This window comes from Procambarus clarkii, chromosome 67 (assembly GCF_040958095.1).
Source record: "Procambarus clarkii isolate CNS0578487 chromosome 67, FALCON_Pclarkii_2.0, whole genome shotgun sequence".
NCBI lineage: Eukaryota > Metazoa > Arthropoda > Malacostraca > Decapoda > Cambaridae > Procambarus > Procambarus clarkii.
Window position 1 is genome coordinate 9,299,559 of NC_091216.1, and position 21,612 is coordinate 9,321,170.

General features: G+C 44.8%; 1 protein-coding gene across 1 annotated transcript in view; it reads left to right on the forward strand.

Annotated features, from left to right (window-relative positions):
* LOC123767845 (procathepsin L-like) overlaps nucleotides 1-21,612 on the forward strand; it is a 65,750-nt gene that overhangs the window by 17,452 nt on the left and 26,686 nt on the right. Inside the window, exons 3-5 of the mRNA XM_069310216.1 lie at nucleotides 3,767-3,927; nucleotides 6,951-7,091; nucleotides 9,285-9,464. Of these exons, the coding sequence (XP_069166317.1) occupies nucleotides 3,767-3,927; nucleotides 6,951-7,091; nucleotides 9,285-9,464 (482 nt within the window). The remainder of the gene's footprint in view (nucleotides 1-3,766; nucleotides 3,928-6,950; nucleotides 7,092-9,284; nucleotides 9,465-21,612) is intronic.

The following is a 21,612-nucleotide window of genomic DNA, read 5'->3' on the forward strand; positions in this document are numbered from 1 at the left end:
AGGTAGTTTGGCGGTTTGAGCTGGAGTGTTCGTATGCAGCCAGGTGTTCCTGGCTGCATACGTTTTGCTCTCTGGCAAACCTTGGAGATGTTGTTGTCGTTGTTGGACATTTCTTCCATAGCAGTTTTATATATTTGTAGTGACGTATTTTTGGAGGGAAGAGCAGGCTCAATCTCTTGAAGGAGATTATCGTCACAATATGCATATGTCCGTGTAGAGAATTTTATTGCGATTCCAATGATACCACAGTTAGCGATGTAGGACAACTGTAGGCTTCGCAACCATTAAGAGAGTGGAAACCATTTGTTGCTGTTTGGCGCTCTCGGCGAGTGATCTGAATAGTTTTGTATTTGGTGTTGATAGTCCTTATGCTTTGGCGGCATTTTATAGGTATGTTCTTATAGACAATTTTATTGCGAACCCAGTGATACCAAATTTAAATACGTGCGCCTTCAATTATTGTCAGGACAGTCAAAAGAGTGTACACTTTTTCGGTCTTACCGCATAGGCGCCCGAACCGCCGAAAGCACATAGGGCATGATTTTTTTTTTGAACGCCGAGAGCGCGAAACCTTCTTGTAGATATATATTTTTAATATAATAATAATAATAATAATAATTTTTATTTAGGTAAGGTACATACATAAAGAGATTTTACAAAGTTTGTTGGCTTTATAGATAGAGCTAGTACATACAATGCCTAAAGCCACTATTACGCAAAGCGTTTCGGGCAGGAAAAACATTAATGACTAAAGCTTAAAACTAATGGGTAAAAAGAATAAGATGTGTTGAGTACAAATAAAAATAGAGGTAAAAGAGGGGGGAACATTGTTGAAAAAGCAGCACAAATACAATTACAAATTATTACAGAAAATTACATTCAAACAGCGTTGATTTGAAAAAAAAAAAAAAACATACATGGGTTGACAACAGAGGGGTAAGGTGGGTTACAGGGAATTTATTAGGTATAGCTTCGTTTTTAACTTAAACTGGTTGAGAGAGGTACAGTCTTTAACATGGTTGGGAAGGTCATTCCACATTCTGGGTCCCTTGATTTGTAGAGCGTTTCTGGTTCGATTAAGTCGTACTCTAGGAATATCAAAACTGTATTTATTTCTGGTGTGGTGCTCATGGGTTCTGTTACAACCTTCTATGAAGCTTTTGAGATCAGGATTGGCATTATAGTTTAGCGTTTTATATATGTATAATACACATGAGAGAATGTGCAGTGACTTAATGTCTAACATATTCAGAGATTTGAGTAGGGGTACCGAGTGATGTCTGGGGCCAGAATTTGATATTGTCCTAATAGCAGCTTTGTGTTGAGTAATTAGAGGACGTAAGTGATTTTGGGTAGTAGAGCCCCAAGCACAAATACCATAGTTGAGATATGGATAGATAAGGGAGTAATAGAGAGTCACCAGGGCAGGGCGTTGTACATAATATCTGATCTTAGAAAGAATGCCCACAGTTTTTGAAACTTTTTTGATATGTTTAGAATGTGTCCCTGGAAATTCAGCTTGTGGTCAATGAGAATGCCAAGGAATTTGCCATCTAATTTGTTACAAATTTGGGTATTGTTTATTTTGAGATTTATTTGATTAGAGGATTTATTGCCAAACAGAATATAGAAAGTTTTGTCAATGTTAAGGGTGAGTTTGTTGGCAGTTAACCACAGATGGACTTTATTAAGCTCAGTATTTACGGTGGCATTTAGAGCAAGGGGATCAGGACTGGAGTAAATGAAGGTTGTGTCGTCAGCAAATAGAATTGGTTTGAGGTGTTGGGAGGCATTTGGAAGGTCATTAATGTAGATGAGAAAGAGGAAAGGGCCAAGTATGCTGCCCTGGGGAACACCAATGTTGATGGGTAGGGTGGGAGAAATTGTATTATTCACAGAAACACATTGGAGCCTGTCAGTAAGGTAGGATTTGAGGTATTGTAGGGAGTGTCCTCTAACACCATAATGATGTAATTTAAGAAGAAGGTTTTGGTGGTTGACAGTATCGAAAGCTTTACGCAGGTCCACAAATAACCCAACAGGGAACTCATTTTTATCAAGAGCTGTATGAATCGAGTTAAGCATACTAATAAGTGCATCGTTAGTGCTTTTTTTGGGCCTGAAGCCATATTGGCAAGGGCTAAGTATATTGAGTTTGGCTAGATATGAGTAAAGCTGCTTATAGATTAGTTTTTCAAAAATTTTTGACAAGTTAGGCAGGATTGATATAGGTCTGTAGTTGTTAACATCTGTGAGATCACCACATTTGTGGACAGGCGTTACTCTCGCTTTTTTTAGAATATCTGGAAAGGTTTGGAGTTCAAGTGACTTGTTGAAGAGCAAAGCAATAGCAGGGGCTAAAGATCTGGAGGCTTTTTTGTAGATTAAAGTTGGTATCTCCTCAAGGGCACCAGACTTGGTTTTAAGGGAAAGGATTATCTCATTGACGTCAGTGGAATTAATAGGCTTTAGGTACAGAGACTGTGGATAGTTACCTGTAAGATAGTCCTTAATGTCAGTACTGGAAGATGGAATATCATTAGCAAGGGATGAACCAATGGAAGAGAAGAACCTATTGAACTCAATAGCAGAATCAGAGGCTGCAAGCTGACCATCGTTATTAGACAGGAGAGTCGGTTTGTTATTTATAGACTTCTTTGATCCCAATATTTGTGAAATTGTTCTCCAAGTTTGTTTAATGTTGCTCTTTATTTGGGTAAATTTATCTTTGTAGTATTTAGTTTTGGCTCGTCTAATTATCTTAGATAGCAATAATGAGTAATTCTTTGAGAATTCTTTGGAGACAATTCCTAACCTATACTTCTTCTCAAGGTCATGTTTTTTATTAATAGATTTAAGTATTCCCTTTGTAAGCCAGGGATTGTTAAGCCTTTTGGTTGTGACTTGTTTTGTAAGCATAGGACAGTGGGTATTATAAAGGCTAAGAGTTTTTTGAAGAAAAGATTGAACTGCTAGGTTGATGTCCTCTATGTTACCTAACTCGGACTCCCAGTTGACATTATTAGTAGCAGTTATAAAATTGTCTATAGCAGCTTCATTGTGTAGTCTAAAACGTATCTCTCTTGACTCAAGAGGTGGTTTGCTAATGTTAGTTAAGAGAAATGTGGGGTAATGGTCTGTAGTGCTATTGGTGATTATACCTGAAGTAAGCGGAGAGGTTATGTTTGTCCAGATGTGATCAAGAGTCGTGGCAGTGCTATCAGTGATTCTAGTAGGTCTAGTGATTAAGGGTATGAGGAAGCAGGAATTCATACAGTTGAGGAAGCTAACAGTAGTAGGGTGTTCAGGCTCGCAGAGGTCAATATTAAAGTCCCCTGCGATAATTAGGTGGTTTTTGTTCAGTCTGCTATCAAGTATTAGATTTCTAAGGTTTGAGTTGAATTCGAAAATATGACAGTTGAGAATATATGGTTGAGTTGAAAATATGACAGAAAGAGTGAGATCAATGATTTTAGCTCGAATCTTCCTTTTATGTTTTTCTTCACTTGAAAACTCTAGTTAGTTATTTTAGCATATGATCTATGCTTGGTGATCCAAACATAGTTGTGGAAGTTGATCTAGTATGTATTTATCTTCACATGTGCTGCATACTGTGCTCTGAATGTTATTTTATAGGGTGTTCAGGATGTAAAATTTGTTCTAGTGTGTGTTGGTGCTACGGATGTTGCTTCGTGCTGTTCATGTGAATTATGTTACACAGTGTGCTGGCTCTGAGAATGTTGCTCTCCTATATGCATTCATTCAGATGCTGCTCCACAGTGTGATAGTTCTGTGGATGTTACTCCATATTATGCGGAAGTTGTGAATGTTTATATGCAATGTGATGAAGTTGTGGATGTTTCTCTGCATTGTACTGATGTTGTTATCAGGCAGCATACTAGTCCTGTGGATGTTGTTCTTCAACAGGTAGGTACCGTGGATTTTGCACGTTATTGTGTCGGTGCTGTGGATGACATTCGACAGAGCGTAGGTGCTGTGGGTACAATCCACTCCACGCAGTGTTTGTACTGTGGGTGTTAGTTCACAGTGTAGTGGAGACGTGAATATTTTTCAGACGTGAATATTTATGTTAATGCTGGTGACAGAGTTGCTCGTCAATGTGATGTGGAAATGACTTCATTATGCTGGGGATGTAACTCCATATTGTATTGTTATTATGCATTTTGCTCTATCTTCTGCTGGTCGAGGCATTTTGCTCCACAGTGTTCTGTGGGAATGACTCCACAGTGAGTTATGAATGTTATTCAACAGTTTGGTGATAAAGTTGTTTCTCTGTAGTGTGTTGTGTTCTGGATGTTGCTCCACAGTATACTGATGCTGTGAATTTTCTTCCACAATGCATTGAAGCTGTGGACGTTGCTCCACAGTTATAATTATTATAATAAATATGTTCATTAATAAGGAAGGATGAATTAGAAGCCGGGTGTTACTACCTTCATCTCTTAAGTTCTTATCTTATATCAAGTAAAATGTGGCATAAACATTTGCTTACACAGAATAACCCTTCAATCTAATCTGTTATTATGACCTGACATATTATTCCTTATCTCACTTTGGGCCATAAGAGTAATTTGAACCAGTAATTTCATAACTCAATGCTCGAGTCACTTCACAGTGCAGGAAACCTTTGGAGATTGTTTAACATGTGTAATGAATGCACTTATAGCCGCTCAGGTTGTAAGTCACCTCCGGTTACAGTGGACGAGACGATAATAACCAATATTCACTGTGAAGCCTTATCACTAATAATGAGTATCTCACAGCCTAAGAAAAGATCATACCTCCTCCAATCACATTGTCTCTCGTAGTGTTAAATTGTTAAAAGGGTAATATTATCCATTTTTTCTCAGCTAAATTTTGAAATTCTAGACATCAGCTTGGCAGAAATATTACTTTAATTATATTTCACAGCAAGACATCGTCCTACATTCTGTTTTATTTCCAAAATTTGACTATACAAAATTGTATAGCAAATAAAATATATGATAGCAATGCATAACCATACCGTAAAGTAACTTAGGCCTAACTTATCAAAGCCAATGTTAGGCCAAGGTTATGTTAGATCAAGTCATTGTTCACGTTTATGTATGTTGATTACAATCTCTCTCTCTCTCTCTCTCCCTCTATTGTAATGATTTTATTTTGCCAACAGAACAAAGTGTGAACTCTGAATTATGTTTCATCAGGTATTATTTTGTGTATAGAGTCGTATACTCTTTTGGCATATGCTCTGGGCCCTTTACTGGGCGCAGTCTTATGGTTTAGCTCTACCTTCCAAACTCTTGCTTAATCGCTGCTCCTTGGAGATACTTGGGGAACACCTTAACACTGATCTTGTACCTCTCAGCCATATTCACCTGGTTATAATTCTTCCTCTCCACCAGCTGTGTAATCAAAAGTATGTTTTTTTTAGGTTTTTATCTTCTGGTTTACATCTTATCGCTCTTTTTACCTACACTTGTCTCTCTTTATTGTTTGGTTGCTAAACGTTTATACAGATACATAGTAAGTCAGTCTTTGAATCAACAACAATAATTCTCGATTCACTGAATAATCCAGTCCAGGGCATCTGTGACTTAATAGTTCAACCTGAAAATGTACTTTCACCATTTTAATATCCAGATATTCACACTATAGATCTAATAAACGGCTTTTTATATGCAAATCTTACACCTAATAATTGACATAATCATGAAAACGTCTACATCTTGTTACCCCGCCATGTGCTTTAGGGGTGGCATGACAAATTTGTGCAAGACTGACACTCAACAATATTGTCAGTTTCTTAAAACAATCACTGGAGCTTGAGACAGGTAAAGAAAGTATTGGTCAAACCCTTAATAATAAAACACTGGAAATCATTTAATACTGTAAGCATTACGTACAAATTATTGGAGCTGATTGCTTGGTCAATCAAAGAGATTGTGCTTGGTTTATAAAATGCTTGCCTAATAGTCACTCTTTTACTCCAAATATACTATGATTCTCCCTCATTACAGATTTGCCTTGACACTTAATGACACTTGACACCTGTGATCTATCATCTTGTCCAATCTTGACACTTGACCTCTGTGATCTATCATCTTCTCTAGTCTTGACACTAGACACCTGTAATCTGTCATTTTGTCAAGTATTTTCCTTTACATAATCAATAATTGTTCACTTTCATGGTTCTAGACGAAGAGAATAACCGCAAATCCCGAAAGAGTGATAAGATAGACATTTTAAATCCCCTCCAGTCAACGTCATAGGCTGGAGACAAGCCTGGCGCCTGTTATGACACCAAACAACTGGCAATGTCCGCTCTAGCCTGTTTCACGTTTCAGATTCCCTTGATGCGATGCACGAAGGTCATCGATCAACAACGACGGCACATTGCAGCTGTCCCCCGGACATTTTTACCAAACTAACTTTTCTCATTCGGTGATGCTTGCTCTTGCTCCCTATGATTCGTCTTCACTAGCTAAGGAAACAAGAAATGAGAAACAATAGAGTGAAGATAAAACAACTTTTATTTAATAAAATTAGTATACAGCAATCTTTAATATCTGAATTGGCACCAATGATTTTTGTTACTATGTTAAATACCGTTCAGATCTCATTAAGAACTGTGCTCTTTAGGTGTAATCTCCAAATATACGTATTTTTGATTCCTAGTCAAATCCAAACGGTCTACACCATGCAGACAATGATTCACAATAACGAGGCTGGGGTATGATAACCAAAACACACATCAGAAAATGAAGAAACGACAAAGTTGCGGTCCGTCCTGGACCCTTATGAAGTCGTAAAAATGTTGTCGTTTCTTCATTTTCTGATATGTGGTTTGGTCATCAGGTCTGTAGTATGTAGCTGTGTTAATTAGGAATATGTGCAGTGCGTCAAGTAATGAGAATGGTGTTTTAGTACAGAACTTTGTTCATTTTCAGGCTAAATATGGCCGCAAGTTTAAGAACTCAGAAGAAGAAAATTACCGCAAGAGTGTGTTCCAGACAAATCTTCAGTTCATCGCCAAGTTTTCGAAGGGGAACTCTACCCACAACGTGGCGATGAACGAGTTTGGTGACATGGTTGGTCTCTGTGCCATGTGGTTATTATTGTGTTGGAATTATGACCCGGGATGAACCACTGGAACCGAAAAGTTATCCGGTGTTAATCTCTAACACATAATATTGTATTTCCTGAAATATATGTTTAAATTTCTCACACAAGCATTGGCACAACCTATGGTGCAGAGGTTAGAATACTCGTCTCGCAATCAAGCAGTCATGGGTTCGAATTTTGAGCTTGGTGGGACGATGGCTCTTCGAACTTTAATTTCGCTCAGTTTTGTGCACTGATCCTTCATTACGTTCTTCTCATTACACTGATCCATCATTACGTTCATCTCACTACACTTATTCTTCATTACGTTCATCTCACTACACTGATCCTTCATTACGTTCATCTCACTACACTGATCCTTCATTAGGTAACATGTGGCGATGTGGTAAGCGCGCTCGGCTCACAACCGAGAGGTCCTGGGTTCGAATCCCGGGCAGGGCGAGACAAACGGGCAGGTCTCCTTACACCCATTGCCCATGTTCACCTAGCACTATATAGGTACCTGGGTGTTAGTCGACTGTTGTGGGTCGCATCCTGAGGAATGGTCGAGTGTTGAGTTGCACTGTGTCCAACCTACAGTCCTGACAAAGTATCCCATAAGTAACCAAGTAATTCAAAACTTAAGGGAAGGGAGACGGTAACCTCCCAAAAAGAAGAAGGACCGCAAACTCTCTGAGGGAAGGAGACCCTTCAGTTGCTCGAGCCCAAAGATGGCAGAGAACTGGAAATTCTCCACTTCGGGACCCAGAAACTCTGTGCCTAGGGAGCCGGTCGGCCGAGCGGACAGCACACTGGACTTGTCATCCTGTGGTCCCGGGTTCGATCCCGGACGCCGGCGAGAAACAATGGGCAGAGATTCTTTCACCTTTGCCCCTGTTACCTAGCAGTAAAATAGGTACCTGGGTGTCAGTCAGCTGTCACGGGCTGCTTCCTGGGGGTGGAGGCCTGGTCGAGGACCGGGCCGCGGGGACACTAAAAAGCCCCGAAATCATCTCAAGATAACCTCAAGATTACGTTCATCTCACTACACTGGTCATTCATTTCCACACAATATTCAGTTCTTCCCTGTACAACGATACAATATTTAGTAGGAGCCTGTATAACTTCATAATATTCAGTTCGGTCTTGTACAATGCCTAAATATTCAGTTCGCCCCTGTCTAACAATACAATATTCAGTTCTACCCTGAACAACGAAACATTATTCAGTTGCAGGCGATGAGTCACAATAACGTGGCTGAAGTATGTTGACCAGACCACACACTAGAAGTTGAAGGGACGACGACGTTTCGGTCCGTCCTGGACCATTCTCAAGTCGATCGACTTGAGAATGGTCCAGGACGGACCGAAACGTCGTCGTCCCTTCAACTTCTAGTGTGTGGTCTGGTCAACATTATTCAGTTTGTCCCTGGACGACGACATAGTATTCATTCTGCTCCTTTACAACGACACAATATTCAGTTCGCCCCTGTACAATGACACAGTATTCAGTTTGCCTGTGTACAACAGCACAATATTCAGTTCGCTGCTATGAACTGGTAAATGCGTGACAATTATTTTCCTGGATAGTAAGTGCTATTTTCTGACTGCTAACGCATCTAAAGTACAGAAAATGGCGCTAATTGCTTCCAAAATACGGTGTAACCTTTTGACTGAGAGAGCTTAGGGAAGACGTGTTTAAAGTATGCGAAGGCTGCTGACTTATGAAGCAATGTGTCAAAGCTCTAGATAAGGAGTCGCCAGCCTTCAAGTACCTCAGAGACCTCTTCCCTGAGCTTTCTTAAGCATAGCTCTAAGCCAAGTTTGAGAGGAACAATAACCATTTGCTATAATTCAGAGGCATAAGCAACCAGAAAATAATACTTACTACCCATTAACAAAAATAGTGTTATATAGTATAACAATGAATTACATTCATCCCCTTTGCATGAAGGAATAGTTAGGGACCTGTCAGTAAAAGCATTGACAATGCGTGTTATGAGGCTATTTGACATTGATTAACTAAACCAGTTCCAGTACTTCACCTGAGTTCTAAATCTAACGTAACAAACATAACCTATAAGATTAGCATACTTTTTGCCTCATACTTGTAAAATATATATAGTAGCGCATTAAACACATTGCCCCATAACGAGTATAAACTAACTTGTTGTATGACAGACGAATGAAGAATTCAAAAAAAAGATGAACGGATACTTACCTTCGTCGTCCCGAGAGGCCAACACAGTATTCAGCCCCCAGACAAGGGTCCTGCCAGCTGCTGTGGACTGGCGCACCAGCGGCTACGTCACTCCTGTCAAGAACCAGTTACAATGTGGCTCTTGTTGGGCCTTTTCTTCCGTAAGTATTTTGTCCGCGTTCCAAGGGGTTGGTAAATGGCCAGAGTCCACTTCTTTGGAAAGTTTACTTCTTCAATAAATATTTCTTCTCATCCACAAGTGGACTGCCTCTTCGGCGATTTTTTATGTCTTTTTGCATTATACGTCTAACTTCAAAAGTAAGTAAGTAATTATCAAAAGAAGGCACCAAACCGGGAAGGCTATGTAGCACCATCAAATACGCAAAATAATCAGAGGGCGCTAAATATCACCAAGGATGCCAATACGAGAACAAAAACGCATAAGGCGAACGATATCAAAAGTATCCGAGTCACCAAGAATTCTATCGAGGGACAGGTGACCGCGAGGGGCGGTCGGAAAGCAAGACACACGCTCGTCCTGGAAGTCAGGACATTCAAGAAGGACATGCACGACCGTAAGAGGGACAATGCAACTAGGACAATAAGGAGCAGGGCGGCACTCCATCAAGTGACCATGGGTTAAGCGAGTATGGCCAATACGCAACCTCGCCAGAGCTGTTTCCCACCGCCGGTTACGGTGGAAGGAGGACGGCCACCAGGAAACACAACATTTAAGAGTACGTAGCTTGTTACCAGTAACAGACAACCAAGAAGCCTGCCAACGGGTAAGGACTGAGGAATGGATAACCGGGTAAAAGTCGGAATACGGAATGCCTTTACGAGAGATGGGACAAGAGCGGACAGCTTCCTTGGCGGCAGCATCCGCACGCTCATTTAAAGACACACCAATATGGCTGGGAACCCAACAAAACTCAACCGACTTAAATTTACTGTGAACGAGAAACAGCCAATGCTGGATCTCGACAACTACTGGATGAACCGGATTAAAGGACCCGAGAGCCATGAGGGCACTACGAGAGTCAACAACAACCACAAAGGAAGACTGACAACGAGAAAGCAGGAGACGAAGAGCATAGAGAATAGCATAAAGTTCTGCTGTAAAGATGCTAGTCTCCGGAGGCAAGCGACACATATAAGTGCGATCAGGAAAAACAACAGAGTAGCCAACACCGTCCGCTGACTTAGACCCATCGGTGAAGACAGAAACGGAGCGGGAGTGAGAAGAAAAGTGCTCGAGGAAAAGGCGTTTCAGAACCGTAGGAGGGGTAAAAGCTTTAGTGATACGGGTCAAGGATGTACAAAACCGCGGAAGAGGGACCCTCCACGGGGGCAAAGAAGGAACAACACGAGGAGAAACATCAGAAATACGAACGGAAAGAGAATCCTGTAGGCGAGATAACCGGACAGAAAGAGGGAGGTGGTGAAGAGGAACAGGAACCGCAGGAGGGGTAAAAGTTAAAGCACGACAGAGGCGAGAGGAAGGATGTTGCACATCCTTCCTCTCGCCTCTGACAGTAGCGACAGTAGCGATCACGACGGTCCTGGAGAGACAGGAAGCCAGTGTCAACATACAAGCTAAGGATGGGAGTCGAACGAAAGGCACCAGAACTGAGGCGCAACCCAGTATGGTGCAAAGCATCAAGACGGCGAAGAGTAGAAGGAGAAGCAGACGAGTAAGCAGGGCAACCATAATCGAGCTTAGACAGGACGAGAGAGGAATGTAAAGCAAGGAGAGTGCGCCTATCTGCCCCCCAAGAAGTATGGGACAAGACCCGAAGAAGGGTAAGGGCCTTAGAGCACTCAACACGGAGGTAAGAGATATGATGCCAAGACAAACGAGTGTCAAGGAATAACCCCAAAAGCTTCGCGGAATCTTTGTATTCAAGGGGATGACCATAAAGTGACAAAGAGGGACGAAGAACAACCCGTTTCCGCGTAAAAGTCATGGCACAAGTCTTAGAAGTAGAGAACTTGAAGCCATGACCTGTAGCCCAAGACGACACGGCATCAATTGCAAGTTGAAGCCGGCGTTGAAGGAGAGGCGAATCATCACCCTGACAACAAAGGGTAAGATCATCGACATAGAGAGCGGAGAAGACACCAGAAGGAAGAGAGGAAAGAAGACCATTGAGGGCAACCAGAAAAAGAGTAGTGCTCAGAACACTACCCTGGGGCACACCTTCGTATTGCTGAAAAGAGGGAGAGAGCGCGGTACCAAGGCGCACCCGAAAGGAACGACGAGAGAGGAAGCTGCGGAGAAAGAGAGGGAGATGACCACGAAGGCCAAAAGAATGAAGTTGAGATAGGATATGATAACGCCAAGTGGTGTCGTAAGCCTTTTCTAGGTCAAAAAGGACGGCAACAACGGAGGTCTTCGCAGCAAAAGCAGTACGAACATAGACCTCCAAGTTCACCAGGACATCTGTCGTGCTGCGGCACTTGCGGAAACCAAATTGAGAAGGGGAGAGGAGGTGATGGTGTTCCAGGAACCACATCAGACGAACGTTAACCATACGTTCAAAGAGTTTGCAGACACAACTTGTGAGAGCAATAGGGCGAAAGTCCTTAGGGGAAGTACCCAGAGACCCCGGTTTGCGAACAGGGAGGACAACGGCATCGAGCCAGTCCTCAGGGACTGACGACGACTCCCAGATCCGATTATACAGACTCAGTAAATACTGAGACGTGCTCGGAGGGAGATGGCGAAGCATCTCATAATGAATACCATCGGAGCCCGCCGCCGTAGAACCGCAGAGGGCCAGGGCAGAACGAAGTTCAGAGAGAGAGAAGGGATCATTATAGGGAAGCTGAAGATGAGTGCAGAAATCTAAAGGACGAGACTCAAGGACAGGTTTACGAAGAAGGAAAGATTGGGGAAGATGAAGACCAGAGCTAACAGAAGAAAAGTGGGAACCCAGTTCGGAAGCGACCTGCAACGGGTCCGCCACAAGAGTATCATGGAGGTGAAGGACCGGTGAAACATCGGGAACGAACTTACCCGCTATCTTGCGGATACGCTTCCAGATCTGGGCCAGAGGGGTTTCGGACGTAATTGTTGAGACATAAAATGCCCAACATTCACGTTTAGCCGTACGGATGGCCCTACTGGCCACCGCACTCGCTTTCCGAAAGAAAAGAAAAGAATCGGTCGTCTGCCTACGGCGGTGCCTCTTCCAGGCTGCACGCTTACAGCGGACAGCCCGAGCACAATCCGCATTCCACCAGGGAACGCACTTCCGTGGACCCCGAGAGGAAGAGCGAGGAATAGAGCGGAGGGCAGCGTTGAAGACAGTGTCATGAAAAAGGAGGAGAGCGCGAGAGAGAGGCAGAAGGGAGAGGTCAGAGAGAGCAGCACTGAGGGTAAATAGGGTTCAGTCTGCCTTAGCAAACTGCCACTTAGGGAAAGAGAGGGAAGGGCGAAAAGAGAAAAAGGAAACAAGGATGGGGAAATGATCACTTCCATGGAGGTCATCAAGAACCTGCCACGTGAAATCTAAGTAAAGAGAAGAAGAGCAGAGAGAAAGATCAAGACAAGAAAGGGTGCGAGTCCGAGAGTCCAAATGAGTGGGCTCACCAGAATTCAGAAGAGACAGGGAAGAAGAGAGGAGAAACGGCTCAAGGAGGCGACCCCGGGTATTCGTCAGAACGTCACCCCAAAGAGAATGACGACACTTGAAGTCACCCAGCAGGAGCACAGGCTCCGGCAAGGAGTCTAGGAGGTGTTTCAAATCAGGAAGAGAGAGCGGGACACTCGGGGGGAGATAAATGGAACCAACTGTGTACCATTTCCCCACAAAGATACGAGCAGCAGAACAATGGAGAGGCGAAGGAAAAAGTAAAGGAACAAAGGGAACATCAGCCCGAATCAAGAGAGCAGAAGAATTAGAAGCCCCAGCAATGGCTGGGGGGGGGGGAGAGAAAGGAATAGCCACGAAAACGACCAGGACGAGCACCAAGCATTGGCTCCTGGAGACAGACACAAAGGGGCGAAAACCGCGAAATCAGAAGTTGGAGTTCGAGGAAATTGGCGTAATAACCACGAACGTTCCATTGAAGAATGGACAACGACGAGAAGAGAAAGGACAAAAACAGAGAACAAGGAAGAAACAAAGGCGAAAGAGCAACAGAGCACGTTAAAGAATATCAGGGTCGGGATCAGGGTCAGCAAAGTCAGGGTTAGGGGGCATGGGTAAACTGAGCAAAGACGGAGGGAAGGAAACGGGAGAACAGATCAGAGGTGGGCGGGCAGGGTCCCGAGGAGGAGGAGGAGGAAGAGGAGGAGACAACGGAGAGGAGCAGTCAAGGACAGCAACAGGAAGAGGGGGAGTAGAAAGAGGGGAGCGCACCCCAGCAAGAGCAGCAACCGAAAGGGAAGCAGGGGCCAAAGAAACCTCCATAGCAGGAACAGGGGGCGCAAGCACCGAAACGGGAGGGGAAGGAGCAACAGAGCCAGAAGGAGGAGCTGAGGAAGAAAGTGAAGCCTTCTTACCCGCCGGGGAAGAGGAAGGAGAGGAGCCAGGCTTACGCTTCCGACTTAAAGAGACCGGTGTCCCAGCAACTACGTACCGGGCAACCGATTCCAGTGTCTCAACAGGAGAAGCCGAACGAGAGCACACACGACGGCCGTTAGGAGAGCGATGGACATCCGCCCGCACCGACAGGCGGTGGGAAGAGCCGATAGATGGAGGAAGAGGATGGGAAGGAGGATCGGAGGGGGACGAGGAAGAAGACACAGAAGACACGACAGACCGGGTAGAAGGAAGGGGAACCCCAGACAGAGGACCAGGAGGAGGATCCTTCGGGAGAGAACCCAAAGGAACAGAGGAGGGGGCAGTGGGCGCATCAGGGTCCAAGGCCCGGAAACGGTTGTGAGTCTGAGGAAGGCGGGAAGGACGAGGAGAGGAAGAGCGCAACACGCGAGCATAAGAGATATTAGCATAAGGCGGGAGCCGGCGAACCTGGCGCCTCGCCTCAGGAAAAGATAAACGCTCCCGGTGCTTCAAGTTGAGGACAGCTGCCTCAAGCTTGTAATGGACACACGCACGGGAGAAGGTAGGATGGGCCTCACCGCAGTTGAGGCAACGAGCCTGGGGAGAAGTGCACTCCGACTTAGAGTGACCTTCGCCACCACACAAAGGACAGAGAGAGACAGTCCCGGAGCAGCGGAGGGCACCATGCCCAAACCTCCAGCACTTGTTGCAGAGCCGAGGAGAAGGAATGTACTCCTGGACAGAGCACCTGGCACCAGCAAGAATGACAGAGGGTGGAAGGGTCCTACCATCAAAGGTAATCTTCACAACCCGGAGGGGTTGACGGCGACTACCACGAGGGGGACGAGTAAACGTGTCCACCTGGAGAATAGAATGGCCCTGGGCAGCGAGGATATGACGAATATCATCGTGGCAGTCTCGCAGGTCCCGAACACCGGTCGCAACATGGGGCGGGAGCAAAATAGTGCCAACACTGGCATTCAACTGAGCGTTCTTCGAGACCCGAACGGGGGTCTCGCCAAGGCAGGATAAGGCAGCCAAGCGGGAAGCAGCATCCTGAGAAGGAGCAGCAACGACACGTGTACCGAGACGAGTGGGGTTGAAAGTAATGGAGGCATCCACGGAATCAATGAGATGTCGATGGAGGGAGAAATCGTCAGGAGGCGCAGAATCAAGAGGGAGGAGATCAGAATATTTGGCCCACGAAGCGGGACCAAACAAGGCTTGATAGGTAGCAGAACTGGAAGGAATCGAGCGAGGGCGGCCGTGACGAGGACGGCGGTGAGAACCCCCAGAGAGAGAGGGGCGAAAAGGCGCAGTAGTTACAACTAGAGAAGGAGCCGCGCCAGGGGACGAGGTAGTCGCCACTGGGGGCTTGGGGCTCGACCCAACCACAGAGGAGGGAGGGGAGCCAGGGGAAGGAGTCAGAGAGGCCAAAGGAGGAGCAAGGTCGGGGCCCAATGCAGCGGAGGCTACAGAGCCCGGTCTTCCAATACGGACCGACTCGGGGGCTTGGTCGCCCACCCCACGAGCCTGAGAAGGGAAACCAGAAGAAGCCGAAACAGGGGTTATCATCTTGACGAAAAGAAGAATTCATTCACGAATGTGCCCCCACACCCACCATGGAGCCACAATTAGAGGCAGGACACCCAACAAGAAGCTATCGCCGATCTTGTCGGGGCCTCCTAGGGGTGCGTCGTGAGTATACGCCCCACAAACGCCACCTTAAGAAACCGACAGTCCGTCGAGATCGGGTTCAGTGACGAAGTGGGGATTGACAATAAAAGGTTCCCCTCGCTCTCGACGTCGGGTACTGCAGTTCTACGGGTGCAAGAGTATGCCTCCTCAAGCACCCGGGCGTCAAAATAGAAGAAGTCCAAGGGAAGAACCAGAACGAGCAAAAGGTCGGCAGGAAACGGCAAGCAGATAGGAGAAGAGGGGGGAGAAAAACGAAACAGAAGGAAAAGGAAAAGATGCCCAGCAGAATTGGAGAGGACGGCAGCAGGAGCACAAGGCTAGAAAAGGACAGAGGACTGTCCCAAGGAGCATCACACTCCGGCAGCCGCCCACTAAGCCCCCACACGGCGACAACGAGCTGAGCGGGGAGGGGGGTCTAACTTCAAAAATGACTGTTTTATTGAGGAAATTTACAGGATCAATGACGAGGATTCGAACCTATGCGCTGGGTATTCCCAGACACCCAAGTATTTTGGCTGGAGTCACAGGAATTTTGTGGATCTTCTCATTGATATATTACGTTACTGTGATCTATCTGTGAACTCTTTTATTATGTTGATCAAATTAAAATGTTTATTCCAAAGAAAATTCTGCAGCTTTATTGATACGCAGATTGACTTTTAGTTTATGATTTAACTATTGTTAGTTTCAGTCAGCATATACTACAAATAACAAGTGCCACTAGACATGCTTAAAGGTCAGGGAAAAGTAAATACAATAGCAGCTAAAGTGTGGGATGAAATTTAAATACTTTTAGATTTTAATCACAAGGGACACAGATTTGATCAATCAATTGAACATTCTGTTCAAAAACACACAGAAAACATTTTTCATTTTATCATGCACAGGATATATACTCTAGTTCATCACACACAGGATATACACTCTACTCTATCACACATAAGATATTTACTTTTCTCCATCACACATAGGAAACAAGACGCACGGAAAACTCGTTCTGTTCCTTCATTCAAGGAAACTCACACTATTCCATCAAACACAGGAAACACTATTTCATCAAACACAGGAAACACACACTATTCCATCAGACACATAAAATCCATTCTAAACTATCACACATAGACTACATACTCTACTCATCAGACATTGTAAACACACCATCCTAAATAACATATCAGAGAAACACCATTCTTGATAACATATCAGAGTAACGTAATTCCTAATCACAGCCAGTGATTACACTCTGCATCATCCCACATCAAAACCCACTATTCCATCATAAATTGCAAACATACTAGACCCCACCATACATCTGGAACACACGCTATTATTTCACCCACCATAAACACAAAGGTGGGAATTTACTTGGGGAGCTCTTGTATTTAAATTTAATCTTAGTTAACTAGTTCCGAAATTTAAGTTAAATATTAGTTTAAGTAAATTATATGATTATTTAATTTAAAAGCTGTGGACTGTATCATAGAACTCTACACAAATATATCCCACAGACTTGGGGGATTCAGCTATATTTATTTTGCTGTACCCGGCCACGCGTTGCTGTGGCTCAGCAACACATGCGCGCTGCTGAGCCACAACAACCTTCCCCTGTCTCCCAGTGCTCCCACCTTTTCCCCCACCTCCCACGTCCCCCTCGTCCTCCCCACCATCCCCCCTCTACCGTTCCCCTCATCCTCCTAACCATTCACCACTCCACCGTCCCCTCATCCTCCCTACCATCTCCCTCTCTCCCGTCCCCCCTACCATACCCCCCTCCCCTATCCCCTCGTCCTCCCTACCATCTCCCACTCCCCCGTCCCCTCGTCCTCTCTACCATTCCCCCCCTCCCCCGTCCCCTCGTCCTCCCCACTATCCTCCACTCCCATGTCCCATTGTCCCCCTCCCCAGTACCCTCGACCTTTCCACCATCCTCCACTCCCATCCCCTCATCCTCCCCACCATTCTCCCCTCCCCTCTCCCTTCAGCCTCCCCACCATTACCCCTCCCACGTCCCCTTGTCCGATGCATTCCCAAATGATTTGATGTTCCCATCAGAAAATTGGGAGTGCATGGGGGGAGTTGTGTAAAACCCTGGTTTGTGCCTCTGAGAGGCTGCAGGATCCAGTAAGTTCAGTAGAACTTCGGTTTCAACTCCTTTTTACCATGTCGTAGCTCAGTCGATTAAGGCAGCGTCCAAGATGCTCTCGGACGCAGGTTCATTTACATGGGAGAAACTATGTTCAGCCACACATCGTGAACACACTCTACTTTATCAAATTTTTAAGACTCTATTCCAGTACTTATCGGAAACAAATTTTGATGCACAAGCAGACGCATTCTTCTCAATAACCGACCTAATACACATTAATTCGTCATACCATAAACACACTTCTTTGTCACAAATTAAAAATACACTGTACTCCATCAAACTCAGGGAACATAAAATACTCCTAACACCGAAAACATTCCCTTCCAGACCACACACCTAAAAGCAGTCTTTTTTAACACATTCCATGACACTTCCTAATGCTCTGCTCCATCATAAAACGATAACACACTCATCTCAATCACACACCGGAAAAACACACTACTTCATCACACACACAGAGAACAAAATCTACTCCCTCAGACACAAGGAATGCAATATATTCCATTTCACGCCAAAAACACACTCGGGTCAATCACCCACCAGGAACACTCTCTGCTCTATCACACACCGGATTACACTCGACTCCATCACACCCTGGAAACAAATTTTGATTTACCACACTTCAGAAACACACTCTACTACACCAGACTCTAGACACACACATATACATATATATATATATGTCGTACCTAGTAGCCAGAACGCACTTCTCAGCCCACTATGCAAGGCCCGATTTGCCTAATAAGCCAAGTTTTCCTGAATTAATATATTTTCTCTTTCTTTTATGAAATGATAAAGCTATCCATTTCATTATGTATGAGGTCAATTTTTTTTTATTGGAGTTAAAATTAACGTAGATATATGACCGAACCTAACCAACCCTACCTAACCTAACCTAACCTAACCTATCTCTATAGGTTAGGTTAGGTTAGGTAGGTAGTCGAAAATACATTAGTTCAAGAAAACTTGGCTTATTAGGCAAATCGGGCCTTGCATAGTAGGCTGAGAAGTGCGTTCTGGCTACTAGGTACGACATTATATATATAATTATATATATTGTGATGGGAAAGTGTAGATGGTAATGCAGTCCTCACTTTGGCTGATGTTAATGCCTAATCACATTTAGAAAAAAAAAAAAAATGGTGACTGCTTGGCTTGTTTCCTGTGGTAAGTGAGAGGGAGGAACACTTAAAACAAATCGTATAAAAAATGAAACTTTAATTTACTTTAAACAAATAAAAAGAAAGACAAATCCCATGGAAATGTACAGTGCAATCAAAAAACAGAGAAATGCAAGAACACAATATAAAATAAAATAGTGATTACATAAGACAAAATAGTGAATGGTGCTGAGAATATTGGCCTTGGCTGAGACCTCCCTTAGTATACAGAGCCAGAGAGCTAGTATGCCAGAAAGAGATGTCAACTCTTAGAGCACTAGGATATTCTGAAGTTCACAGCTCGTGTGTGGCTATTTATATGGGGGTGTAGATGGCGCTGGCGTCGAGTACAGTCGTTGTCCACCAATCGGGAAGAGCGCTGGCTTGGAGTGGTAGTTTGGTGGTTGACGACGGTGGCGAGCCGACAGGAGGGAGTGTGGAGTGGAGCAAGTTTAGGGTACGTTTTGACCCCTGGTCAAAACGTTTTGTGCTACTAGTATACGTATCTTGAAGGTAACATCTTGTTGTATATATATAAGTAACTATGTAGGGAAGAGCAGGCTCAATCTCTCTTGAAAGAGATTACCATCACAACTCTCCCCCGAAGCCTGCTCTTACGGGTTAAGTTACTTCTTCTGATGGTAGAGTGGTATGTGTAGCTGCCTCTACCTCATAGACTCTGGAGAGGGCGTCTGCTATGATGTTGTCAGAACCCTTGATGTAGAAGATCTCCAGGTTGAAATTCTGCAGATACAAAGCCCATCGTAGAAGTCGTTGATTGTTGAATTGGGCTTGCTGCAAGAAGCGTAGGGGATTGTGGTCCGAGTAGATGGTGGTACACCGAGTACCTTGTAGGTAAGATGCAAAGTGCTGCAAGTTCAGGACGATGGAGAGAAGTTCCTTTTCGATAGTGCTGTAGTTCTTTTGGTGTGGCTTCAACTTGTAGCTGTAGTAGCTAACAGGTAGAACCTCTTCGCCTCGTTGTTGCATTAGGACGCCCCCGATGCCGGTACCACTTGCGTCGACATGGAGGATGAAAGGCTTCGTGATATCTGGCGAGGCGAGAATGGGATTAGAACAGAGCACAGATTTTAGTTGTTCAAAAGCAATGGTTTGCTGAATGGTCCAATGATACCGTTGCTTGGGGCTGGTTAGAGTGATTAATGGTGTCGCTACCATACTAAAATTCTTCACAAACCTACGGTAGTAGGAGGCAAGACCAAGGAAGTGCAGGAGCTGATTCCTGGTGGTAGGCTGTGGGTAATGCTGGATGGCTGGAGTGTGTATGTTTAACGGAGCTAGGCTGCCACTCCCTATCACATGACCAAGATAACGCACTTTACCTTTAGCAAAGGTGGACTTGCCCAAGTTGATGGTGAGGCCGGCTGTCACGGCCCTACTGGGACACAACCGGGTTCATCTCTGATGGTAGTAGAGTTTGGGAATCCGGCCCCAAGTTAGTAGAGGCTCTCAAGGGGTGAGCCCGTAACACAAGTTAAAACAATAGGGGAGGTACACAAATACTCTTGTTTTCTAATATATGTATATTCTCTTATATATATTCCTTTATACATATATATATATATATATATATATATATATATTCCCACCACCATATGTAAAAAGACACAGGAATTATTACTACACAATTATACAGTTTTGTCTTCCTCCGAAGACACTTGATACTCGGCGAGGTCCACTCTGGGTAGCCCTGGTTCCTCCTTCCGTGTCCCACTATGAATCCACGATGACTACTACGAAACTATCCTGGCCACAGGCCAGCTAAATCACAGTCCCACTGGGTGCTTCGTCGTGATGGCCTTCAACCACAATCCAGCCTGTAGCTGGCAGGTACCGATCAGCCTCGCTGTTTAGGCCACTCCACGACTGATACTAGGGGTGCGAGCCCTAGGCAGGAGCCTCGTGTTACTCGCTGGTCACTCTCCTCATGCAGCACCACAGTGGGTAGTCTCTTCCACCAGCCAGCCCCGGATAAGGCGATTCCCGACACTGCCACTCCTCAGGCAGGCTATTATACTCTCAGAGTTCGTCCGGGGGTGGCTCACAGCTTCTTCAGAGCAGACTGGTGAAGAGGCCTTGGCTGCCTTGGGTAGACTGATGCATCGTCCAACACAGCAGTCCCAGGTCGACTCTGGAGGCAGACACGTCATCAGTACTGGCACCACTAGGAAACATCACTTACTAGCTTAGACAGAAACGTCCACCTCTTTTCTCCATAGATGGCGTTCACTGTCTAAGCACTACCTCACCAGAGGTCAGCAGCGGCTACTCCACGAGCCAATTAAGACAGGAATCCAGCACCTATTGCCGGCATATCCTGTCACCACTAGATGGCGTTGTCTATGTTGTGGGGTTTTCGGGAGCGGACTCACAGATGGCGTTGTCGTCACTGCTCCATGCTCCGACGATGGACTCGGGTCCGTAACACCGGCTGTCAGGAGCTTGGCGAACAATTGTTGCAGCTGGAGCAGATGTTCGTTCCAGGTGTTAGTTGCCACAACGATATCATCCAAGTAGGTGTAGGTGTGATCTAAGCCATGGATGACAAGGTTGACAGCTTGCTGGAAGGTGGCCGGGGCATTACATAGTCCAAATGGAAGGCGTTCATATCTGTAAAGGCCAAAAGGAGTGGTGAAGGCAGATATTTCCTTAGCTCGCTCTGTCAAACATACTTGGTATTATCCCTTGAGTAAGTCTAGTTGGCATAAATACCGAGCATTACCAATGGCGTCAAGGATGTCATCTATTCTAGGTAATGGGTAAGCATCCTTGA